The sequence below is a fragment of the Pleurodeles waltl genome, chromosome 5 (assembly GCF_031143425.1).
Source record: "Pleurodeles waltl isolate 20211129_DDA chromosome 5, aPleWal1.hap1.20221129, whole genome shotgun sequence".
In the NCBI taxonomy this organism is placed as follows: domain Eukaryota; kingdom Metazoa; phylum Chordata; class Amphibia; order Caudata; family Salamandridae; genus Pleurodeles; species Pleurodeles waltl.
In genome coordinates, this window is record NC_090444.1 from 1830397847 (window position 1) to 1830418766 (window position 20920).

Genomic DNA, 20920 nt, shown 5'->3' on the forward strand with positions numbered 1-20920 from the left:
TGCTACAGTTTTCAAAATGTCAGCTTTACACATGAAGAATAAAAATGATTCAATCCTAATTTACTAAGATTATAAAATCCACATTTTCAGAAGGCAACCCTGGGCAACATACCAAATCCTCGAGGGTCCGAGTTTCCGTTATGATAACTCTTCTCTTCACTTCCCCAATTACTATTGAAGTGGAAGAATAAAAAAAAAAAAGAGAAAATTAGAGAGAAATGCATTCTCAACCATAACTTTACACCTTAAGGTATCTGTAATGCAAGAATTTGTATGCCACTCGACACTGGATAACTCACTCAAAACAATGCACTGTCCTCACGGTCGAGGGGTTTGGTTTGCCTGCGTTAACTAATCATAATTTCTGAGCATCGGAAAACAGCAAACTTCTCTTTAAAGTAGCAGGACCTCTGTTCATCTCGTCCCTGCATGCATGACCTCTTATTTATGCAAATTAAAGGATGCCAAGATCCGAGCATTTACTTTCATTAGTTCCAGAAATTAACTGAGTATTTTTTTTTTTTTAAATGAGTAGGGCTAACCCCAGCGGGTGAAGTGTCAAGGGAAGTCCACTAGGAAGGAGCCTCCAGGTTGGCACACACAGCGCTAAGGAGACATTTATTTTTTGTAGTTTAATATTGCGCAAACTCAACCCAAAGGTATTGGAGCACCTTACATGAGCACCAGTTATATTATACAAGGACACATTATTTTTTGGGAAGGCACAGGAGATTAAGTGATTTGTCCAGAATCACAGGGTGTTCAGCTGACGCCGAGACTTGAACCTGGTCCCCCAGTCAGTAGTTCTGGCAGTTAGACTGCATCCTCTCTCAAGGGGATGCAAGTAGTGATCACTAATAAACGATTAAAAGGCCCCCAAATCGCCTGCCATGTGACCTGGACGCCCTAATGCACAGCCGTAAAGCAGCAGCAGCATCACATGAAACTACACCCAAACGATTAGTTGACTTCGTTTGACTCGAAGGTCTGTTTTTCCTGCAGAACTCTCAGCTGAGGTGATTCAGAGAGCTCAAAGAACACTTTCACACAGAAGGCATCCTAAAAACAGTTAAGGTGCTTTGAAGTGGCTAAAAAAATAACTTTTCTCCAAGGCAGGGGGTGACAAGAGACCACACAGCCTAAGTATTTCACATCAAAGTATGTGTCCTATGGAATAGGACAAGGCCTGTTTGGGCCAACAGAACCACGAGTCAACAGGTCCTGTGAGCTACAGAACTTAAATACCTCAGGCATCTCGTTTTTTAGTAAGATTAATCTATTTCAAATGGCATTTTCTCTCGGCATAGCTAAAAGCATTAAGAAAAGAGCGAGATTCAGCAATGTGTCTTATAAGTCCTTTGCCTATGGGGAGAACAGTGTATTTAAGGAAACACTGAGCATTTCATAATTAGCTTGGTTAACCCCAGCCAACCATTTCAGAGATCAGAACAAATCCCGCTGATCTAAGCATACAGCACCTCACAGAAGCACAAAACTCCACTGCAGCCACACTTATGCATACATCAAGCACCGCTGAGCTGAGAACACACCACCGTTAGGCCAGGGTAAAGCCCTAACAGAATTACATGATCATGTTCTTATCTACTGTCGTGGAGAAGTGTGGCACAATGGTTGGAGCGGCAGACCCTGATGCAGAGATCTGGCCCGGGACCAGGGTTCAATTCCCGCCTCGGCGGGTCTTGGGCTCAATTCCCTTGGACCAGATAATTCTCGCCTCGGTGCCTAATTTAATTAATGGGTCCCACTCTGTAACTCTGGGCAATAGCTTGCTTAATCTCCACAATGGCCCTGACAGTGCTTGGATGCCTAACTTCACCCTGGGGGTGCCCAGGAGTGGGGGCCTCACAGGATAAAGCCAGGAGGGGTTCAACAGGGGTATGCATACAGCGCCTTGAGACCCTAACGGGTGAGTAGTGCGCTATACAAGTGCAAAATTACAGTTTTTTTTTTGTCACTCACCCTGTCGTAGGACCCATGTTATTGGCTCGAGACTGCTGGATTCAGATGGAAGAACCACCGCGTGTGGGTAACCCGTGGCAATCCCACACCGGTTGGCAGCTGTGGGCCTAACCCTTTCGGCTAGCTAACACCTCACCCAAAACTAGAAAGTAAAGGTGATTTGTGGCAGCCTGACACAGGACACTCAGTGACCTCTCAGGAAGTCATGGTAGACAAATTGTCACCTCTTTCTCTCATTAACAAAAGGTCTCAGACACATACGTAGGCAAAAGAAAGAAATGCAGGACTGTTTGCAATATATTTGTAGAAAAGACTGCAATCTACAATAAAATATATGAGCTGCAATTATTAGGGCAATGAGACATAGCAAGATTAGGATTGTTACGATCAGTGAAAAGAAAAAGAAACAACCCAAGCATATTGGAATAACAGGTGCATAGGTATCCTACCCAACACCTAGCCTCTAGTGAGAGCATAGCGCTGATAGCCACACTGCCCATACTTAGTCCACGAGAGGAGCACCCACCCCCATTACCTTAGAACAGGGGCCTGCCTGCCGTCTCCTTGACTGGTTGTAGAGACAAGGCTGTGGTCTACAATGAAACAGCATACAGCATGGATGGGTATCCTGGCCATAATGACCTCTCTGCCCTTCTCTAGCTGCATGATGGTTTTATAACAAAATGTGTTTGCGTTCTGTGAAACTAGTCTGATGTGAGCATGTGCCTAAGTGTCGGCTGTCTGCACACTCTTGTGGCGGCAATACTACATAGACTATAATGGACTGTTCTTGTCGCCCTTGGGCAGAAGTACACTGTCAAATGTTGTGCACATAAAATAATAACGTTTTTGCAGAATAATAGCTGCTTAGAAAAATACAACATCTCGGCTGAAAAGCAGGCTAAAATGAATAAAAATAATAAATGAAATCAGAACATATATCCAGATAAAAAGAGCACAGGCCGTAGGCCTAAGCTTAGCTAAAATACGTGTGCCCAAGCAACATGAGAGCCCACAATCATTAACTTGTCCCATATACAGAAAGACTGACTGTCTCTACCCATGCATAACAGCCAAGGTCTCAGAATCCACATACTAACAAAAACACCAACTCAGAGATAAACCTGCAGGCCAGATCCTCTAAAAACGAATCAATATCCATACGCAAATGCATTTTTAAACACAATTGAGACTTCCTAGCCCTTGCAGAAAGAAAGATTTGCACTATGCCAGGGACCAACTTGCACAAACTACTGTAAAGCAACTGTCCCAGATGAGGAGCCACATTAGATTGTAAAGACCACTTAACCAACAAAAAAAATGACAAAAGACAAAATACTTCTATAACAGATGTAATTGTATATTAATTTACTGTAAAACCTCTCCTCTAGACCAGCTCCGCAATTCTTAACCAACCTTGTATGCTCTGCCTGATGGAATAATCTGGGTTGAGACTACCACACCTGAATGCAGGACACAGAGATACTCTCAGCTACAAGATAACTGAGCTCTATACAACCGGTCTCAACTGAACAAAGGTCTCATGAACCACACCGCCTGGCCAAGACAATCCCATCTGAGTTGATGCTGGCCCATTAACGCAAGTGCAACAATGCCCTAAAAGCCACCAAAATCCTCCCTATCCCCTCACTTGCCCCAAAGAACAAAGGTGTTTGCTTTGCCACTATGATATCCACAAATACCAAGACCACAACATCAACCACCTTACTTCCTTAGAAAAACAAAAGGTAATATATGATAAGGTGACTCCCAGAGCAAAGGGCTAGACTCAGACTCCTCAAACAATGGTAAGTACATTCACTTCATGTGCGCAATAGACTTGGGTATAAAGAGGAAATGGCACAAGTCACAGCACAATCCACAGGAAAACAGAGTGAAACGTACACTTAAAGACCTTTAAAAGAACAGAAGTCACTGCCATCATAAGACTCAAAGAAGCACCAAGCAAGACTTACAAACCTTTCAATTCTGATCTAAAATCTCCAAAGCTCTGGCAAATCCCTCTCAGAGATCACTATATCACTAGCACCAATATCCATATTTATTCTTCTAAGAAAACATATCTCCACATTTTCACCCCAGACAAAAATAATCAGGTATAAAGCACCTACTACTAGTGACCACACAAACCCTTGACAATTTTGCTATCAAGTCTGGACAAAGCCAACCCCAGACGTATCCACAGAACAAGCTTTGCCACCAACTCACTAAACTCAATAACACCTCTCAATAAGATGGCACGGTCAAATGCCGCATAAAAGATTTCTTAGCGACCTTTGTATAAAAGAAGAAATGGCAGCAGGCTCAAAAGATCACTCCGTAGACAGATATGTATTGTGTCCAGTCACCACAATCAACAGCACACAAATACAGATTGACAACGGAAAAAATAATTGGTGTTGCTCGACCACGGCTCTGCCCCACACATGAAACGGAATCTATTCTGCCATGCAAACAGCCTATGGAGAGGGAGGCTGCATCTACTGATCACTAACAATTATATAGGGACACTGGATACAACAGGTCACATCCTAAAGCCACTCCACAGGTTAATGCCTGTAGCCTGAGCATCCAATGCTACAATCAAATGGCTCATTTTAATTCTCTCAATCAGTCTATGGTAAGTAGCACCCTTCCCAGCGCATCGGTCAGTCTCTCTCAATAGCTACATGTGCTAAAAAAAATCATTCAAAGAATCATTTGAAGCAATGCGGCCCAGATGGATCCGAAAGAAGGGCTAAAAGACACCTCTACAGCATCTAAACTGTCAATATTTCGGAAACCCAGTTTATCAACTGTGAAATCATACCTACAGCCCAAGTTGTTATCTTTACAGAGCAGTGTTGACAACTTTGGCTCAAAATATAGTCTAACATTTGATATGTACATGCTGTGGACAGAATCGTTTTGCAAATTTCAGGCATTACAATTACCTTTTTAAAACAAAACAAACTGGACTTATTAAATGCATTACAATTGTAATGGTTTGGTATTAACACAGGATTCATTATAATCTCAACCCTCCCCCCTCACACCGATTTAATGGGCTCCTGCATGAAAAAGAGGAGGCACTTTTTTTTTTTTTTAATGAATCAGGGCTCCGCATACTATAGAACTGTTACTATATCACAGTTAAGAGTTGATAAAGTCAAGATCACACACTTAAGAGGAAAACATGCTTATGCTGGTTGTTTCGTGTGCTGGAGCCCAATGGGGAAGGTGGGGGACAGTACTTACTGTGTCAGTTCTATTGTGGCCTTCCTGGAAAAAGTCCACGCTGTTCGTTCCTTTGTATCGCTGGGGATCTCCTTTTTGTCCTCGTAACCCATGAAATAAAGTGAAAATTTCATAGATGGAAAATCGAATTTCTGCAAAAGTCTGCAAGCAAACAGACAAAATTATATGTCATCTTTTACTGCTTAGTGAGAATTATATGAGGAACGAAGGACGCATTATTATCATCTTCATCAACAATTAACTAAGTAAATAATAAAAGCGTTTGTTTAAAAACATTAAAGAACAGCAGGTCCCAGATTATCCAAGCTATCAATTAAGTTCCTAAAGTGATCATTTACAAATAGCCACCTTCTCCCTCTCTTTAGCCTTCACCTCTAGATAAAATCTGCAATGTTATATTAGGAAATTGGATTACTGGTTGAGGTTGGAGAAACCCTTCTCAAGCAGCAACAACAATCTGTCAGGGTGACTTGGCACAAAGCAGGCAGGCTTAACATAGAGGCAAAGTTTAAAAGTATTTATGCAGCTCTTCAAACAGTAATAAAATGAGAAAACAACATAAGAAACATCCCACAAAAATTTGGAACATAAAGTAAAGTTTAATAAATTATCTGAGACCAAAACGACAAGAATTCAAATCAGTAGAACTGGAGATATGCAATTATAAAGATTTGAGTGAAAATAGTGCCTAAGCAAAAAGAACTAAGAGTACAGTGTTCCTAGAGGAATTATTCCGTATTGCTTTGGTTACACAATCAAACCAAAACATCACCAAACACCAATGAAGATGAACAAAACACTGCAGACTTTGTATTGGTTTATAAACCTCGATATATTACATCAAATCAATACAGTCAACACTCGAGAAGCATCTTCAGTAATCAACACTGCTGCCCCTCAAAGTAATGATCCATCACAAGCATTATTTCACTGGTAGGAGTCCAGGGATCGTCAAAAGGCATCAACTTCTTTTAACAGATAATACATTGATCAATCCAAACACGTAAGCCCCTAAAGTAGGTCTCCAAAAAATGTCAGGGACACATCAGCAATATGATGCGGTCAGTGGCATCAGATTCGTCGATGATATTGTATTACGACGTGTTCTGGATTATATGCAGCCCCCCAGAGGTCATCGCATTTGACATCTTTCCAAGAGTGAGCCAGTAGTTGGAGGGGTATCTTGCGAGGCACAGTGTGCTCCTGGAATAGTTCTGTCGACCTTTTTTATTTTTGTTTTTTTGGACTTTTTTGTGAATTAGTGTGTCTGTTGTAGACGGTGTCTTCATTAACAGGTTGAATGATGGGATGCTGGCAGTGTTGTAGACGGAGTGGTCACTGGTGAAGCAGGTGACGGGGCTGGCATGGACGATGGGACAGTTGTCACTGCGCTCGAGGTTGGAGGAGCTATGGTTGACGAAGGGTGTGACTGATATCACAGTCGACAAAGCCCGTTTTATCTATTTTTCACTTGAGGAGATAGAGGTATAATTTAAGTTGGCTTATTTCCCCCTTTACCGGAGAGGATGACCTTCCTGATTTTTGATGATCTTTTTATGCAGTTGGTCTTGGGATTCATAGGAGGATGGGAATGACTCCTGGAGGAAGTTTATATTTTGAAGCCTTAGAGGTTGCCACATCTCACTTTTTTCTACATGGTTAGCTGATAACTTGATCTACGCTTATTACCTGAGGAGTGATTCTCTGCAGGCTTATTAGTTTATAGCTACTTCAGAAAGTATCCCTCATTTTTATGCTGAAAAATTCTTGCAAATCCTGCAGTACTTTGTCTTAAAATCTGGGTATAGGCAACGTAGGAAGACAGCTCTGTATATACTATCACAAAGTAAGGTATAGTGTGCACAGAGTCCAGTGGACCCCCAGAGACTAAAAAGTGTAAAAGTTTGAGTAACCTTTCTGAATGAGGCCTAAGAGGCCAGTTAAAAAAACATACACCATTTGCAACTAAATATCCCAACACTTCCTAGAGGTAACGGCCAAACTACATTTTAGGGAGGTCTTTGCAGCGGACACTGCAGCTATCTACGTGAAATACCACGCAGGAGCAGCTTTCTTGCAAAGGATGTACTGCGTATGATGCTGCCTTCAAGACAGGATAAAATGCACAGTGTAGAGCGAGGTTCCAGTACCCGCTGCCAGCGAGTATCCCGAGCCATGCGATAGGGTCTGCAAATAGTCACGACTGAAATAGCGACCCCATCCGCTATCTAAGGCGGACCATGACCAACGCTGTTTGGCAGGCCAAATAGCATTTGAACCGTTTTTATCATGGAAAGCACAGCTCCACCGTCTCAAACTGCTCTACTACACATGCACACACTACGGTATTGTAGCAAGCAGAAGACAGCTTGTTGCATTATAAAATACAACGTCCCAAGCAGGCCTAGCCTCGTGTTTACGAGGCTGATGTTGCAATACAGGGCTGCCAAACATTAGTAGAAAGACACACCCAGTAGCAACAATGCTTTCTACGGTGACACCTGATGAGCCCTGAATATAGGTCAGTACTGGCAGAAGGTTAACCTTCTAATTTTAAGCACGCCTGTCAGGGTACCCTCGTTCACCGTGCCCTCCTAGGATCTGACAAGAAGGATAAACTTGGATTGGAAAAATAGCACTTAAGACAAATAATGCTAAAAACGTAAGTCAGTGTGGGAAAAATAATAAGTTGAACACATTTGGTTTAAAATGAGAATGATTGCTTACGGATAACACAGACAGCACATGCACCCCAGTAAGTATACAGGCGCACCCAGTGTGTTGAACAATGCCAGCAATGACTGTCACTGCTGCCAGAGGGAATGTCAAACACGTCAAGGGCACCTTCCTGCCTAGGCTATTCACAGAGGGAATATTACTTTATGTGTACTTTGTGAAGATAAACTCCTATTTCCTGCAGGATATAGCTCAAGAATAGTTTAAAATTAATCTCACCACCGTTGCCCACCAAGGCCTTATTACACTCTTTGGCATTTGCCCTCACTGCAGGTAACAACTTTCCTGGCTCTAGCTCGTAAGTTGGCATTGACCCTATACTCACAGAGGGTTTAGAAAACATACATTTCTGGCTGAATTTCGTATGGAATTACAAAAAACCTATTACTTGAAAAGGAAACCCAGGTTTTCTAAATAATCTATTGGAGAAGCCGCAGTGAACAGTAACTGGGTTTCTGAAACTGAACTTCTAAATGACAAATGATGAAAAAAGCATTAGCATTGTATGCTGCAGGGAGTGCAAGCAACTATTTACAAGGCTCGACAAACAAGGGGATAGTGACACTGGGCACTGGATGGTGACAGGATGTGCATAATACCCTGGCTTCTTTCGCATTGCAGGAAGGCGTGGCTTACCACCTTAGAATCAGCAAGCGAATGGATGCAATACTTCAAACCCGCTAGTTACAAGTCCATTTTAGAGAAGGAAAGGCTGACAGCCTGCACAGAGTGTTGTTGCTGGCAGGTGCAAATCTTTACATTTGTGAAGAGCACATTACCTGATGGTGTCCCAACAAACTACATTTCTCATTCAATCCAATCAGCTTTGGTAAAGCACAACTACTCACCCGTGAGGGTCTCAATGCGCTGGTGGTGGGTCAGGGCCTCGTTCGAAGAGCCATGTTTTGAGGTTCTTCCTGAAGATGGCGAGAGATGGGCTTTGTCTGAGGAGCGTGGGCAGGTTGTTCCAGCTTTTAGCTGCAAGGTATGCAAAAGACCTTCCTCCAGCAGTGGTTTTCCAGATGGGTGGGATGGTAGCTAGCACCTGCTGGGTGGAGCAGACGGATCTGGCAGGGTTATGGAAGGAAATGCAATGGTTCAGGTAGGGCGGTCCAATGTTGTGCAGCGCCTTGTAGGTGTGAGCGAGTAGTTTGAAGTTGATTTGCTTCTCTATTGGGAGCCAATGAAGGGTCTTCAGATTTTGGGAGAAGTGTTCTTGGCGGGAAGGTTCAGAACGAGTCTTGCGGGGGCATTTTGGATGAGTTGTAGTTTCTTGATGTTCTTTGTTGTGGGGCCGGCGTAGAGTGCTAGTGATTACGGCGTGGGTGATTGTTTTGTGGCAGTCAACCGGAATCCATTTGAAGATTTTGTGGAGTTTGCGGATGGTGTGCAAGCAAGAAGAGGGGATTGTGTTTACCTGTCGGGTCATTGATATGGAGGAATCAAGGATGATTCCTAGGTTGCGGGCGTGGTCAGTCAGAGTAGGTGGTGCACTAAGCGATGTGGCTCACCAGGAGTCCTCTCAGGTTGAGGTAGTGTAGGAAAGTACCATCTTGCCTGGCATGTTACCCCCATTTTCACTGTATGTATGTTTGTTTTTGCCCATGTGTCACTGGAATCCTGCCAGGCAGGACCCCAGTGCTCATAATGTATGCCCTGTATGTGTTCCCTGTGTGGTGCCTAACTGTATCACTGAGGCTCTGCTAACCAGAACCTCAGTGTTTATGCTCTCTCTGCTTTTCATAATGGTCACTGCAGGCTAGTGACTTTCTTCACCAATTCTCATTGGCACACTGGAACACCCTTATAATTCCCTAGTATATGATACCTAGGTACCCAGGGTATTGGGGTTCCAGGAGATCCCTATGGGCTGCAGCATTTCTTTTGCCACCCATAGGGAGCTCAGACAATTCTTACACAGGACTGCCACTGCAGCCTGAGTGAAATAACGTCCACATTATTTCACAACCATTTTTCACTGCACATAAGTAACTCATAAGTCACCTATATGTCTAACCCTCACTTAGTGAAGGTTAGGTGCCACGTTACTTAGTGTGTGGGCACCCTGGCACTAGCCAAGGTGCCCCCACATTGTTCAGGGCATATTCCGCGAACTTTGTGAGTGCCGGGACACCATTACATGCATGCACTACATATAGGTCACTACATATATGTGGTGTCACAATAGTAACTCTGAACATGGCCATGTAACATGTCTAGGATCATTGAATGGTCACCCCAATACCATTCTGGTATTGGGGGGACAATTCCATGCATCCCCGGGTCTCTAGCACAAAACCCGGGTACTGCCAAAATGCCTTTCCGGGGTCTCCACTGCAACTGCTGCCAACCCCTCAGACAGGTTTCTGCACCCCCTGGGGTCTGGGCAGCCCAGTCCCAGGAAGGCAGAATAAAGGATTTCCTCTGAGAGAGGGTGTTACATCCTCTCCCTTTGGAAATAGGTGTGAAGGGCTGGGGAGGAGTAGCCTCCCCCAGCCTCTGGAAATGCTTTGATGGGCACAGATGGTGCCCATCTCTGCATAAGCCAGTCTACAAAGGTTCAAGGATCCCCCAGCCCTGCTCTGGCGCGAAACTGGACAAAGGAAAGGGGAGTGACCACTGCCCTGACCAGTACCTCCCAGGGGAGGTGCCCAGAGCTCCTCCAGTGTGCCCCAGACCTCTGCCATCTTGGATTCAGAGGTGTTGGGGCACAATGGACTGCTTTGAGTGGCCAGTGCCAGCAGGTGACGTCAGAGACCCCTCCTGATAGGTGCTTACCTCTTTCAGTAGCCAAGTCTCCTTTCTCAGTAGCCAAACCTCATTTTCTGGCTATTTAGGGTCTCTCCTCTGGGCTATTCCTCAGATAACGAATGCAAGAGCTCACCAGAGTTCCTCTACACTTCCCTCTTCGACTTCTGCCAAGGATCGACCGCTGACTGCTCCAGGACGCCTGCAAAACCGCAACAAAGTAGCAAGACTACTACCAGCAACATTGTAGCGCCTCAACCTGCCGGCTTTCTCGACTGTTTCCTGGTGGTGCATGCTCTGAGGGCTGTCTGCCTTCACCCTGCACTGGAAGCCAAGAAGAAATCTCCCGTGGGTCAACGGAATCTTCCCCCTGCTAACGCAGGCACCAAAAGACTGCATCACCGGTCCTCTGGGTCCCCTCTCATCCTGACGAGCGTGGTCCCTGGAACACAGGAGCTGGGTCCAAGTGTCTCCCACAGTCCAGTGGCCCTTCTGTCCAAATTTGGTGGAGGTAAGTCTTTGCCTCCCCACACCAGACAGCAAACCTGTGTACTGCGTGATTTGCAGCTGCTCCGGCTTCTGTGCACTTTTCCAGGACTTCCTTTGTGCACAGCCTAACTTGGGTCCCCAGCACTCCGTCCTGCATTGCCCAACTCACTGAGTTGTACTCCGACGTCGTGGGACCCTCCTTTGTGACTCTGAGTCAACCACTGTCCTCAGATCTTCTAAGTGCCTGTTCCGGTACGGTACTTCGGCGGGTGCTACCTGCTTCTGTGGGGGCCCTCTGAGTTGCTGAGCGCCCCCTCTGTCTCCTCCGCTAAGGGGCGACATCCTGGTCCTTCCTGGTCCCCAGCAGCACCCAAAATACTCAACCGCCACTCTTGCAGCTAGCAAGGCTTGTTTGCGGTATTTCTACGTGGGAACACTTCTGCAACCTCCAGAACGCCATGGGACATCTTCTCACCAAAGGGGAAGTTCCTGGGTCCTTTCGTTGTTGCAGAATCTTCGGCTCCTTCCACCCGGAGGCAGCCCTTTTGCACCTTCATCAGGGGTTTAGTGCCCCCCCCCAGACACTTTCGTGACTCTTGGACTTGGTCCGCTGCCTTTACAGGTCCAGGAATCAGTCTTCAGTGTTTTGCTGGTGCTTGTGGTTCTTGCAGAATCCCCTATCACGACTATTCTGTCTTTCTGGGGTAGTAGGGTAACTTTACTTCTACTTTTCAGGGTCTTGGGGTGGGCTATTTTTCTAACCCTCACTGTTTTCTTACAGTCCCAGCGACCCTCTACAACTTCCCATAGGCCTGGGGGTCCATTCGTGATTCGCATTCCACTCTTGGAGTATATGGTTTGTGTTGCCCATAGGCCTATGTCTACCTATTGCATCCTATTGTGATTCTACATTGTTTGCACTACTTTTCTTACTGTTACTTACCTGTTTTGGGCTTGTGTACATATAATTTGTGTATATTACTTACCTCCTAAGTGAGGGTATCCTCTGAGATACGTTTGGCATATTGTCACTAAAATAAAGTACAGTTATTTTTAGTAACTCTGTGTATTGCATTTTCTTATGATATTGTGCTATATGATATAAGTGGTATAGTAGGAGCTTTGCATGTCTCCTAGCTCAGCCTAAGCTGCTTTGCCATAGCTACCTCCAACAGCCTAAGCTGCTAGAAACACCTCTATTCTACTAATAAGGGATAACTGGACCTGGCACAAGGTGTAAGTACCACAAGGTACCCACTATAAGCCAGGCCAGCCTCCTACAGGTGGAGTTTCCGAAGATGAGGAGCTTGGCCTTGTCCAAGCTGAGCTTGAGGCAGCTCTGCTTCATCCAGGCGGCGACAGCTTTCAGCCCGGTGTGAAAGTTCCTCTTAACTTTGTCTGGGTCTTCAGTGAGGGATATGATGTGTTGTTGGTCATCGGCGTATGACAATGTTCATTTCGTGCCTCTGACGATGGCTGCGAGCGGGCCATGTATATGTTGAAGAGCGTTGGGCTCAGGGAGGAATCCTGAGGGACTCTGCAGCTGACTTCTGTTGGTTTGGATATAAAGGGTGGGAGCCTGACTGTGTGTTCTTCCGGTGAGGAAGGAGTGGATCCATTGCCAGGATTTTCCGCGGATTCCTGCGTTGTGGAGTCTGGTGCATAAGGTGCAGTGGGAAACCGTGTTGAAGGCTGCTGAGAGGTCAAGCAGTATGAGGGCTGCAGTACTTCTGCAACTCCTTGACCACGGACACATCAGTGGCTGCAAGAAGAGCTGTCTCCATGCTGTGGTTGCTGCGGAATCCAGACAGAGGTATCCAGAGAGCTGTCATCCTTGGAGAACTGTTGCAGCTGCGAGTTTATGACTTTCCAGGACTTTAGCTGGGTAGGATAGCACTGAGACGGGTCTGAAGTTCTTGAGTTCTGATGGGTCGGCTGTGGGTTTCTTCAGTGGGTGGAGGACTTCGGCCTGTTTCCAATCTTTGGGGAAGGTGGCTGTTGTGATGGAGCAGTTCGTCTTGCAGAGTTCGGGGGCAATGGATGCACTGGCTCTGTTGTAGATGTGGTGAGGACATGGGTCTGTTGGAGCTCCGTAGTGAATGCTGTTCATGATGATTTTAGTCTCTTCTGTGGTGAGCATGGACCAGCTGTGGATAGTTTGGGTGGGTTCTGTGGGGCTGGGTAGGTCACAGGTTTGGACGCTGGGTGGGTTCTGCGGGAGGAAGTTGTCATAGATGTCCTTAATCTTGCGGTAGAAGAATTTGGCCAGTTTGTCACAGAGGTCTTGCAATTGTGGGGGGGTGGGGGGGGGGGGGCGGGCAGGAGGGAAGAGGGGGGGAATGTTGGTGGCTTTAGAGGGAGGAGTTCTCTTGTGTTGTGCGGGGAGGTGTTGATGCAGTCACGGAGTGCAGAGTTGTTTTTACATTCTTGATGAGTTGGTGATGGGTTGCAAAGGCGGCTCTGAAAGAGGCGAGGACTTCGCTGGTTTCGCCGTTTCTTCCGTAGGCACCTGTAAGTGCATTTGGATTCTTGGAGAACTGTGGTGAACCAGCTGGCCTTTTTTGGAACATGCCTGACCGAAGTTGAACAGAAGGGGGCTAAGGAGTTGGCACATTAGGTGATCCAGGAGTTCAGGTTGCTTGCTGCGGCGTAGGTGTCATCAGTGAGGGGCAGGGGTGATTCGGCGAGGGTCGTGGTGAGTTGCTTGTCGGTGATTCCGTTCCATTTCCTCTGGGGGCTCTGGAGAAGTGGACGAGGCTGTTGGGTGCGGTAATGGCAAATTGTATTCGGTGATGAACCTTGAGTTCTTGTTTGGGGATTACAGTGTCCATCTTTGTAGGAGGCTGGACTGGCTTGTAGCGAGTACCAAGGGGTACTTACACCTTGCACCAGGCCCAGGTATCCCTTATTAGTGTAGAGGGGTGTCTAGCAGCTTAGGCTGATAGAAAATGGTAGCTTAGCAGAGCAGCTTAGGCTGAACTAGGAGACGAGTGAAGCTCCTACAGTACCACTAGTGTCACTTGCACAATATCATAAGAAAACACAATACACAGATATACTAAAAATAAAGGTACTTTATTTTTATGACAATATGCCAAAGTATCTCAGTGAGTACCCTCAGTATGAGGATAGAAAATATACACAAGATATATGTACACAATACCAAAATATGCAGTAATAGCAATAGAAAACAGTGCAAACAATGTATAGTCACAATAGAATGCAATGGGGGCACATAGGGATAGGGGCAACACAAACCATATACTCTAGAAGTGGAATGCGAACCACAAATGGACCCCAAACCTATGTGACCTTGTAGAGGGTCGCTGGGACTGTAAGAAAACAGTGAGGGTTAGAAAAATAGCCCACCCCAAGACCCCGAAAAGTGGGTGCAAAGTGCACCTAAGTTCCCCAAAGAGCACAGAAGTCGTGATAGGGGAATTCTGCAGGAAAGACCAACACCAGCAATGCAACAACGATGGATTTCCAGACAAGAGTACCTGTGGAACAAGGGGACCAAGTCCAAAAGTAACGAGCAAGTCGGGAGTGGGCAGATGCCCAGGAAATGCCAGCTGTGGGTGCAAAGAAGCTGCCACCGGATGGTAGAAGCTGAGGATTCTGCAAGAACGACAAGGGCTAGAAACTTCCCCTTTGGAGGATGGATGTCCCACGTCGCAAAGAGTCGTGCAGAAGTGTTTTCCCACAGAAAGATCGCAAACAAGCCTTGCTAGCTGCAAAGCTCGCGGTTAGGGTTTTTGGATGCTGCTATGGACCAGGATGTCACCAATTGGGTGAGGAGACAGAGGGGGCGTCCAGCAAGACAAAGAGCCCACTCCGAAGCAAGCAGCACCCGCAGAAGTGCCGGAACAGGCACTACGAAGTGGAGTGAATCGGTGCTCACCCGAAGTTGCACAAGAGAGTCCCACGACGCCGGAGGACAACTCAGGAGGTTGTGCAATGCAGGTTAGAGTGCCGGGGACCCAGGCTTGGCTGTGCACAAAGGAAATCCTCGAAGAGTGCACAGGAGCCGGAATAGCTGCAAAACACGCGGTTCCCAGCAATGCAGTCTAGCGTGGGGAGGCAAGGACTTACCTCCACCAAACTTGGACTGAAGAGTCACTGGACTGTGGGAGTCACTTGGACAGAGTTGCTGAGTTCAAGGGACCTCGCTCGTCGTGCTGAGAGGAGACCCAGAGGACCGGTGATGCAGTTCTTTGGTGCCTGCGGTTGCAAGGGGAAGATTCCGTCGACCCACGGGAGATTTCTTCGGAGCTTCTAGTGCAGAGAGGAGGCAGACTACCCCCACAGCATGCACCACCAGGAAAACAGTCGAGAAGGCGGCAGGATCAGCGTTACAAGGTCGCAGTAGTCGTCTTTGCTACTTTGTTGCAGTTTTGCAGGCTTCCAGCGCGGTCAGCAGTCGATTCCTTGGCAGAAGGTGAAGAGAGAGATGCAGAGGAACTCTGTTGAGCTCTTGCATTCGTTATCTAAGGAATTCCCCAAAGCAGAGACCCTAAATAGCCAGAAAAGGAGGTTTGGTTACTTAGGAGAGAGGATAGGCTAGCAACAACTGAAGGAGCCTATCAGAAGGAGTCTCTGATGTCACCTCTGTTTCCAAGATGGCAGAGGTCTGGAGCACACTGGAGGAGCTCTGGGCACCTCCCAGGGGAGGTGCAGGTCAGGGGAGTGGTCACTCCCCTTTGTCCAGTTTCGCGCCATAGCAGGGCTGAGGGATCCCTGAACCGGTGCAGACTGGCTTATGCAGAGATGGGCACCATCTGTGCCCTTCAAAGCATTTCCAGAGGCTGGGGGAGGCTACTCCTCCCCAGCCCGGACACCTTTTTCCAAAGGGAGAGGGTGTAACACCCTCTCTCTGAAGAAGTCCTTTGTTCTGCCTTCCTGGGCCAAGCCTGGCTGGACCCCAGGAGGGCAGAAACTTGTCTGAGGGGTTGGCAGCAGCAGCAGCTGCTGTGAAACCCCGGGAAAGGTAGTTTGGCAGTACCCGGGTCTGAGCTAGAGACTCGGGGATCATGGAATTGTCTCCCCAATGCCAGAATGGGGTGACAATTCCATGATCCTAGACATGTTACATGGCCATGTTCGGAGTTACCATTGTGATGCTATACATATGTCGTGACATATATATAGTGCACGCGTGTAATGGTGTCCCCGCACTCACAAAGTCCGGGGAATTTGCCCTGAACAATGTGGGAGCACCTTGGCTAGTGCCAGGGCGCCCACACACTAAGTAACTTAGCACCCAACCTTTACCAGGTAAAGGGTAGACATATAGGTGACTTATAAGTTACTTAAGTGCAGTGGTAAATGGCTGTGAAATAACGTGGAAGTTATTTCACTCAGGCTGCACTGGCAGGCCTGTGTAAGAATTGTCAGATCTTCCTATGGGTGGCACAAGAAATGCTGCAGCCCATAGGGATCTCCTGGAACCCCAATACCCAGGGTACCTCAGTACCATATACTAGGGAATTATAAGGGTGTTCCAGTATGCCAATGTTAATTTAGTGAAATTGGTCACTAGCCTGTTAGTGACAATTTGGAAAGAAGATGAGAGAGCATAACCACTGAGGTTCTGGATAGCAGAGCCTCAGTGAGACAGTTAGTCATAACACAGGTAACACATACAGGGCACACTTATGAGCACTGGGGCCCTGGCTGACAGGGTCCCAGTGACACATACAACTAAAACAACATATATACAGTGAAATATGGGGGTAACATGCCAGGCAAGATGGTACTTTCCTACAATCTTGGACTACTGAGTATATCTTTTCTAGTGTTTCATAGAGTCCTTGCTACACAATCAAACTATAAAGTTTCTGCAGCCAGATCTGGCTACTTTATTAAGGATTTGCTTTGGCAAAGAACAGTTGCTTCCTTGAGAGTTTGCTAGAGGACAGCTGTGAATACAAGGAGCATTCTTAACATTACGCAGTTTGAGGAAACTAGCTTAGAATTATTTTGAATATTTGGTTTTGTGCACTGCTAAACACTTTAGGGATTGCTGCACTTTAACATGGGATTTGATTCTGTGATGGAACAGGAGGAATTCTCATGTCAAGATACTGTTGCATATGATACGTATCTATGATTGTGGTTAAAGTACTACGAGTTTTTAACAAGTGATACATGAACTGCTAATGGTAGGAACCAGAGCATATTAAGGTCCCTTAATTACGTTTTCCTTAATAGTCAATTAGAAACTAAGTTATCTTCGTCAGAAAACACATAGAACAAAGCTTAAGGTACTTTTCTTACCAATGAGAAAGGAGAAATGCTGATGAACAAATATAAAAAGTTACTTCTCTTGTTATGCTTCAGTATCGGAATACTAAACTTCAAATCAGAAGACAAAGCTAGTTACATAGAGATTGAGTTAAGGTGTGCCCTTTCTACTGTTACTGCAAGATGCAGGACTTCCACATCAGAATACCAAATGATCTCCTCCTGCCTTTAGCTCCCACTTCGACCAGCAGATGTCCATGCTTAGGAGAAGCGAGGAGTCAGAGAGACACAGTCTTGAGTCTGTTTTCTTTCTCACCCCATTACCTCTTCCTAGTTTTTACTGCTGGCTCTCATTCTCTCATTGTAGGAGGTCAACTGTGGAGGTGGAAGAGGACATTACTTCTTTTGGATCCATAGTATGAGAATGGTGTTTTGTGACACTTCTGTTCTTACAACTAATTAAGTCACTACAATACTCACTAGCTGAGAACAGATGAGGGCCTGTTGTGGAACCTACAGATTTGGTTCAAATTGTTTAAATCATGTAAAGTCAGGAAGCTTTGAACACAAGTCAGAAGGGCAAGAGAACACTGAAAGTACAGCTGCAGCTTCGACAAGGAATGCGCCTGTTGGGAGGTACAGTGATGGAGGGTGGCAAAGGTACATACAGACAAAAGATCCATGGCTCAAAATACATACTAGTGTAATTACACCAAGTAACTGGTTAAAATAAGCAGAAATTATGGGGTGTCTTTTACTCACGTCATTCCAAGAACTTTAGTGTAAAATTCTATTGACTTCTTAGGATCTTTTATCCTAAGCATAGTTTGCTGCATTAAGAAATCCTGAAAAATAAACCAGACATTACAGTTAGGCAAATTGTGTTCTATTTTAACTGACCATCACCTCTTTATAAAAAGCACATCTACAGTAAAGTGCAATACATAAATTATTAATTTGAGAATTTAAAAAAAACCTACAAATTTACACATGCGAGCAAAAATAAAATTACAGCGTAAGAAAAACGGCAAATCTCTAGTTACGGTTGAGTATGACATGCACTGCGTTTCTGGTTATTTCACCTGTTACAATTCCGTACATTAGAATGTTTAACTGCATTACCAATTATTGAAAATAATATATATTTTTTGACTAACTTATCCCCACTTGAAGTGCCTTAAACATGCTACCATGAGATCTCAGCTTGTCATGCGTATGTAATGTATAATACAGCTTTTGCACGTGGACCAAAATTGTCTATTAAACCATGTGTGAGGTTGTTCTATAGCAGTCAACTTGTACTAAATTTTTTCAAGTCAGTCTCAAGTTTGATGGTCAATTAGGTTGATGCAGTCGCAGTCTGAAACAACATCCCGGATACTCGGAGGGAGGGTATACCAATTTAGAAATGGGATCTTGGGGGTGGATATATACAAATGTGTTAAAGTACTCACATTGTGCAAAGCAATTGTTTTATTAAGATATAAACTGCCAGTAAACTATTTTTATTAAAAAAAAAAAATAGGCGGATGCACATTTAAATAAATTAATCTGCACAGGAGAGCAGCCAAGCTACTTTGTCAGTCAGTTTCACACTCCCCACTTTGCAGTCCCTCCCTCAACCTTCGAGAGTTGAACCAAGCCAAAATTCCCTTGAAGCCTGATCTGTATCTGCACAATGTTTTAACATGTAAATGCTGGTGTAAAGTGCTCCCTTAGATACAGGCATTAGATTCACTGGAATCACTTAATATGAGCCATGACCAGGGCTTTCAAGCAAGTTCTCCTTCATTTAGATATTACAGAGTACCTGATGACGGTGTCATGCTACCTGTACCATTTCTGGTACAGGCGTATGAGAGGGACGGTCAAAGGATCTTATCACATTCATAGTTGGGATACAATAAAAATACAAAATGGGACCACTAGAAATGTAGAATTGTATTAGAGCTGATGACTAAACCTATGACTCAAACCATACTAGAAAAAGGAATTAAGAGAACTGCAGTTCAATGACCCATTGGACTGCTCACCTTCTGCATTAGTCCACCTTTGAATGCTATGTGCCATCACCTAATTAATTGTTATCTAGTTAATGCACAACATTCGTATGTTTCTTTTTCCACATCTCTTCTTGAGCAAGATTTCAAGGAGTTAGAAAAAGAACTTCCATTGAGAGAAAGAAGTCACAGAGACTTGCAGCTCTAGACCCAATAATTACCACCTCCCTATACCTCCGACCAATCAAAGGGGTTCCATGTGTTCGATCTTACAGTGCTTTAAATAGTCTTGTTCGGCACAGACGTCCTGCACGAATTTGAAAGGTAAAGTACCCACACTTCTTAGCAGTGCTGCAAAACATTTATTGGTAAAGGATTGGCACTTCTCAGGAGTAAACAGGTACTCTTATATTTCCATTTAGAGCACGATGTGTGACAGCAGGATGTATTTTTTGGAACAAACCAAATAAAGAGATATTGCTAAGATTAAATTAAATGCTCACTGGCCACTCAAAGGTATACCCGGATGGCTCTGAGGACATGAAAGGTTCAGACAGTCGGGCTAGAGAAGTGCCATATATGATGAACAGTAATGGCCTGCAACCCCATGACACACAGTCCACTAGTATTCAAAATTGTGGGCAAGCTTTTCACACGACGCAAAGGATAGATTCCTTGTAGATGTATATGACATTTAATCTGAATATCAAGCAACTCGTCTTGTAGCGCCTTCACAGCGGATGACTAAAAGCAAGCATGCCCAAGCTGTAGCTGGACATGCCCATACACTACCAAGATGGCGTTTGTAGGAACCTCTTTATGCGCCACCAGCAGGAAGGCAAGGCATTGGTCCTCTCTGGGGACTAGAGAAAACAAACCTCTCACGCAGCACCTCACCATGAAGATTTTTTAAACCTGCGGTCACTTGTTGCTTAGCTGTAGGTGATGAGGTCAATGGTAATGATGAACAGTGCATTGGGGGATTTACAGTTTATGTACCTGTAATATATTGTTATGTTAATATAGTTATATGTGTAGTGCTAAACACCTGTAAGGGTGTCAATGCCCCTTCGTAGGTGGGAAGGCAGCTGGCGGCTGGACAGTTCATCAAAGAGCCAGGTTTTCAGCTTCTGGTAGGACTCGAAGAGCAAAGCGGAGGTGCTGATGTGGTGTGGAGGTCGTTCCATGCTTTGTAGGAGAGATAGCAGAAGGCACAGCTGTTGTATGGCCCACGTCTGCATTGTAGATTTCAGCTTTAGCTTGACATTTTTTCTAAATGGTACTTTTTCACATATTTTCCACTAACACGAGAATGTGCTGTATATGTATTTATTCCTGGAAGGCATTGTCACCCTGTAGTCTGCACATTCAGCCGAGGGACATTCAATCAGAACATGATGAGTTTTTGTTTTCTGTGCTCATTAGGAGACAGCCCACTTGTGCTAGATGAACCACGGTAGCAGTCC

General features: G+C 45.2%; 1 protein-coding gene across 1 annotated transcript in view; it reads right to left on the bottom strand.

Annotated features, from left to right (window-relative positions):
- The window catches only part of GLO1 (glyoxalase I), an 80899-nt gene that overhangs the window by 20773 nt on the left and 39206 nt on the right, over positions 1 to 20920 (bottom strand). Inside the window, exons 2-4 of the mRNA XM_069236326.1 lie at positions 18217 to 18299; positions 5239 to 5379; positions 113 to 171 (exon numbers count right to left, since the gene is read on the bottom strand). Coding sequence (XP_069092427.1) covers positions 113 to 171; positions 5239 to 5379; positions 18217 to 18299 — 283 coding nt within the window. The remainder of the gene's footprint in view (positions 1 to 112; positions 172 to 5238; positions 5380 to 18216; positions 18300 to 20920) is intronic.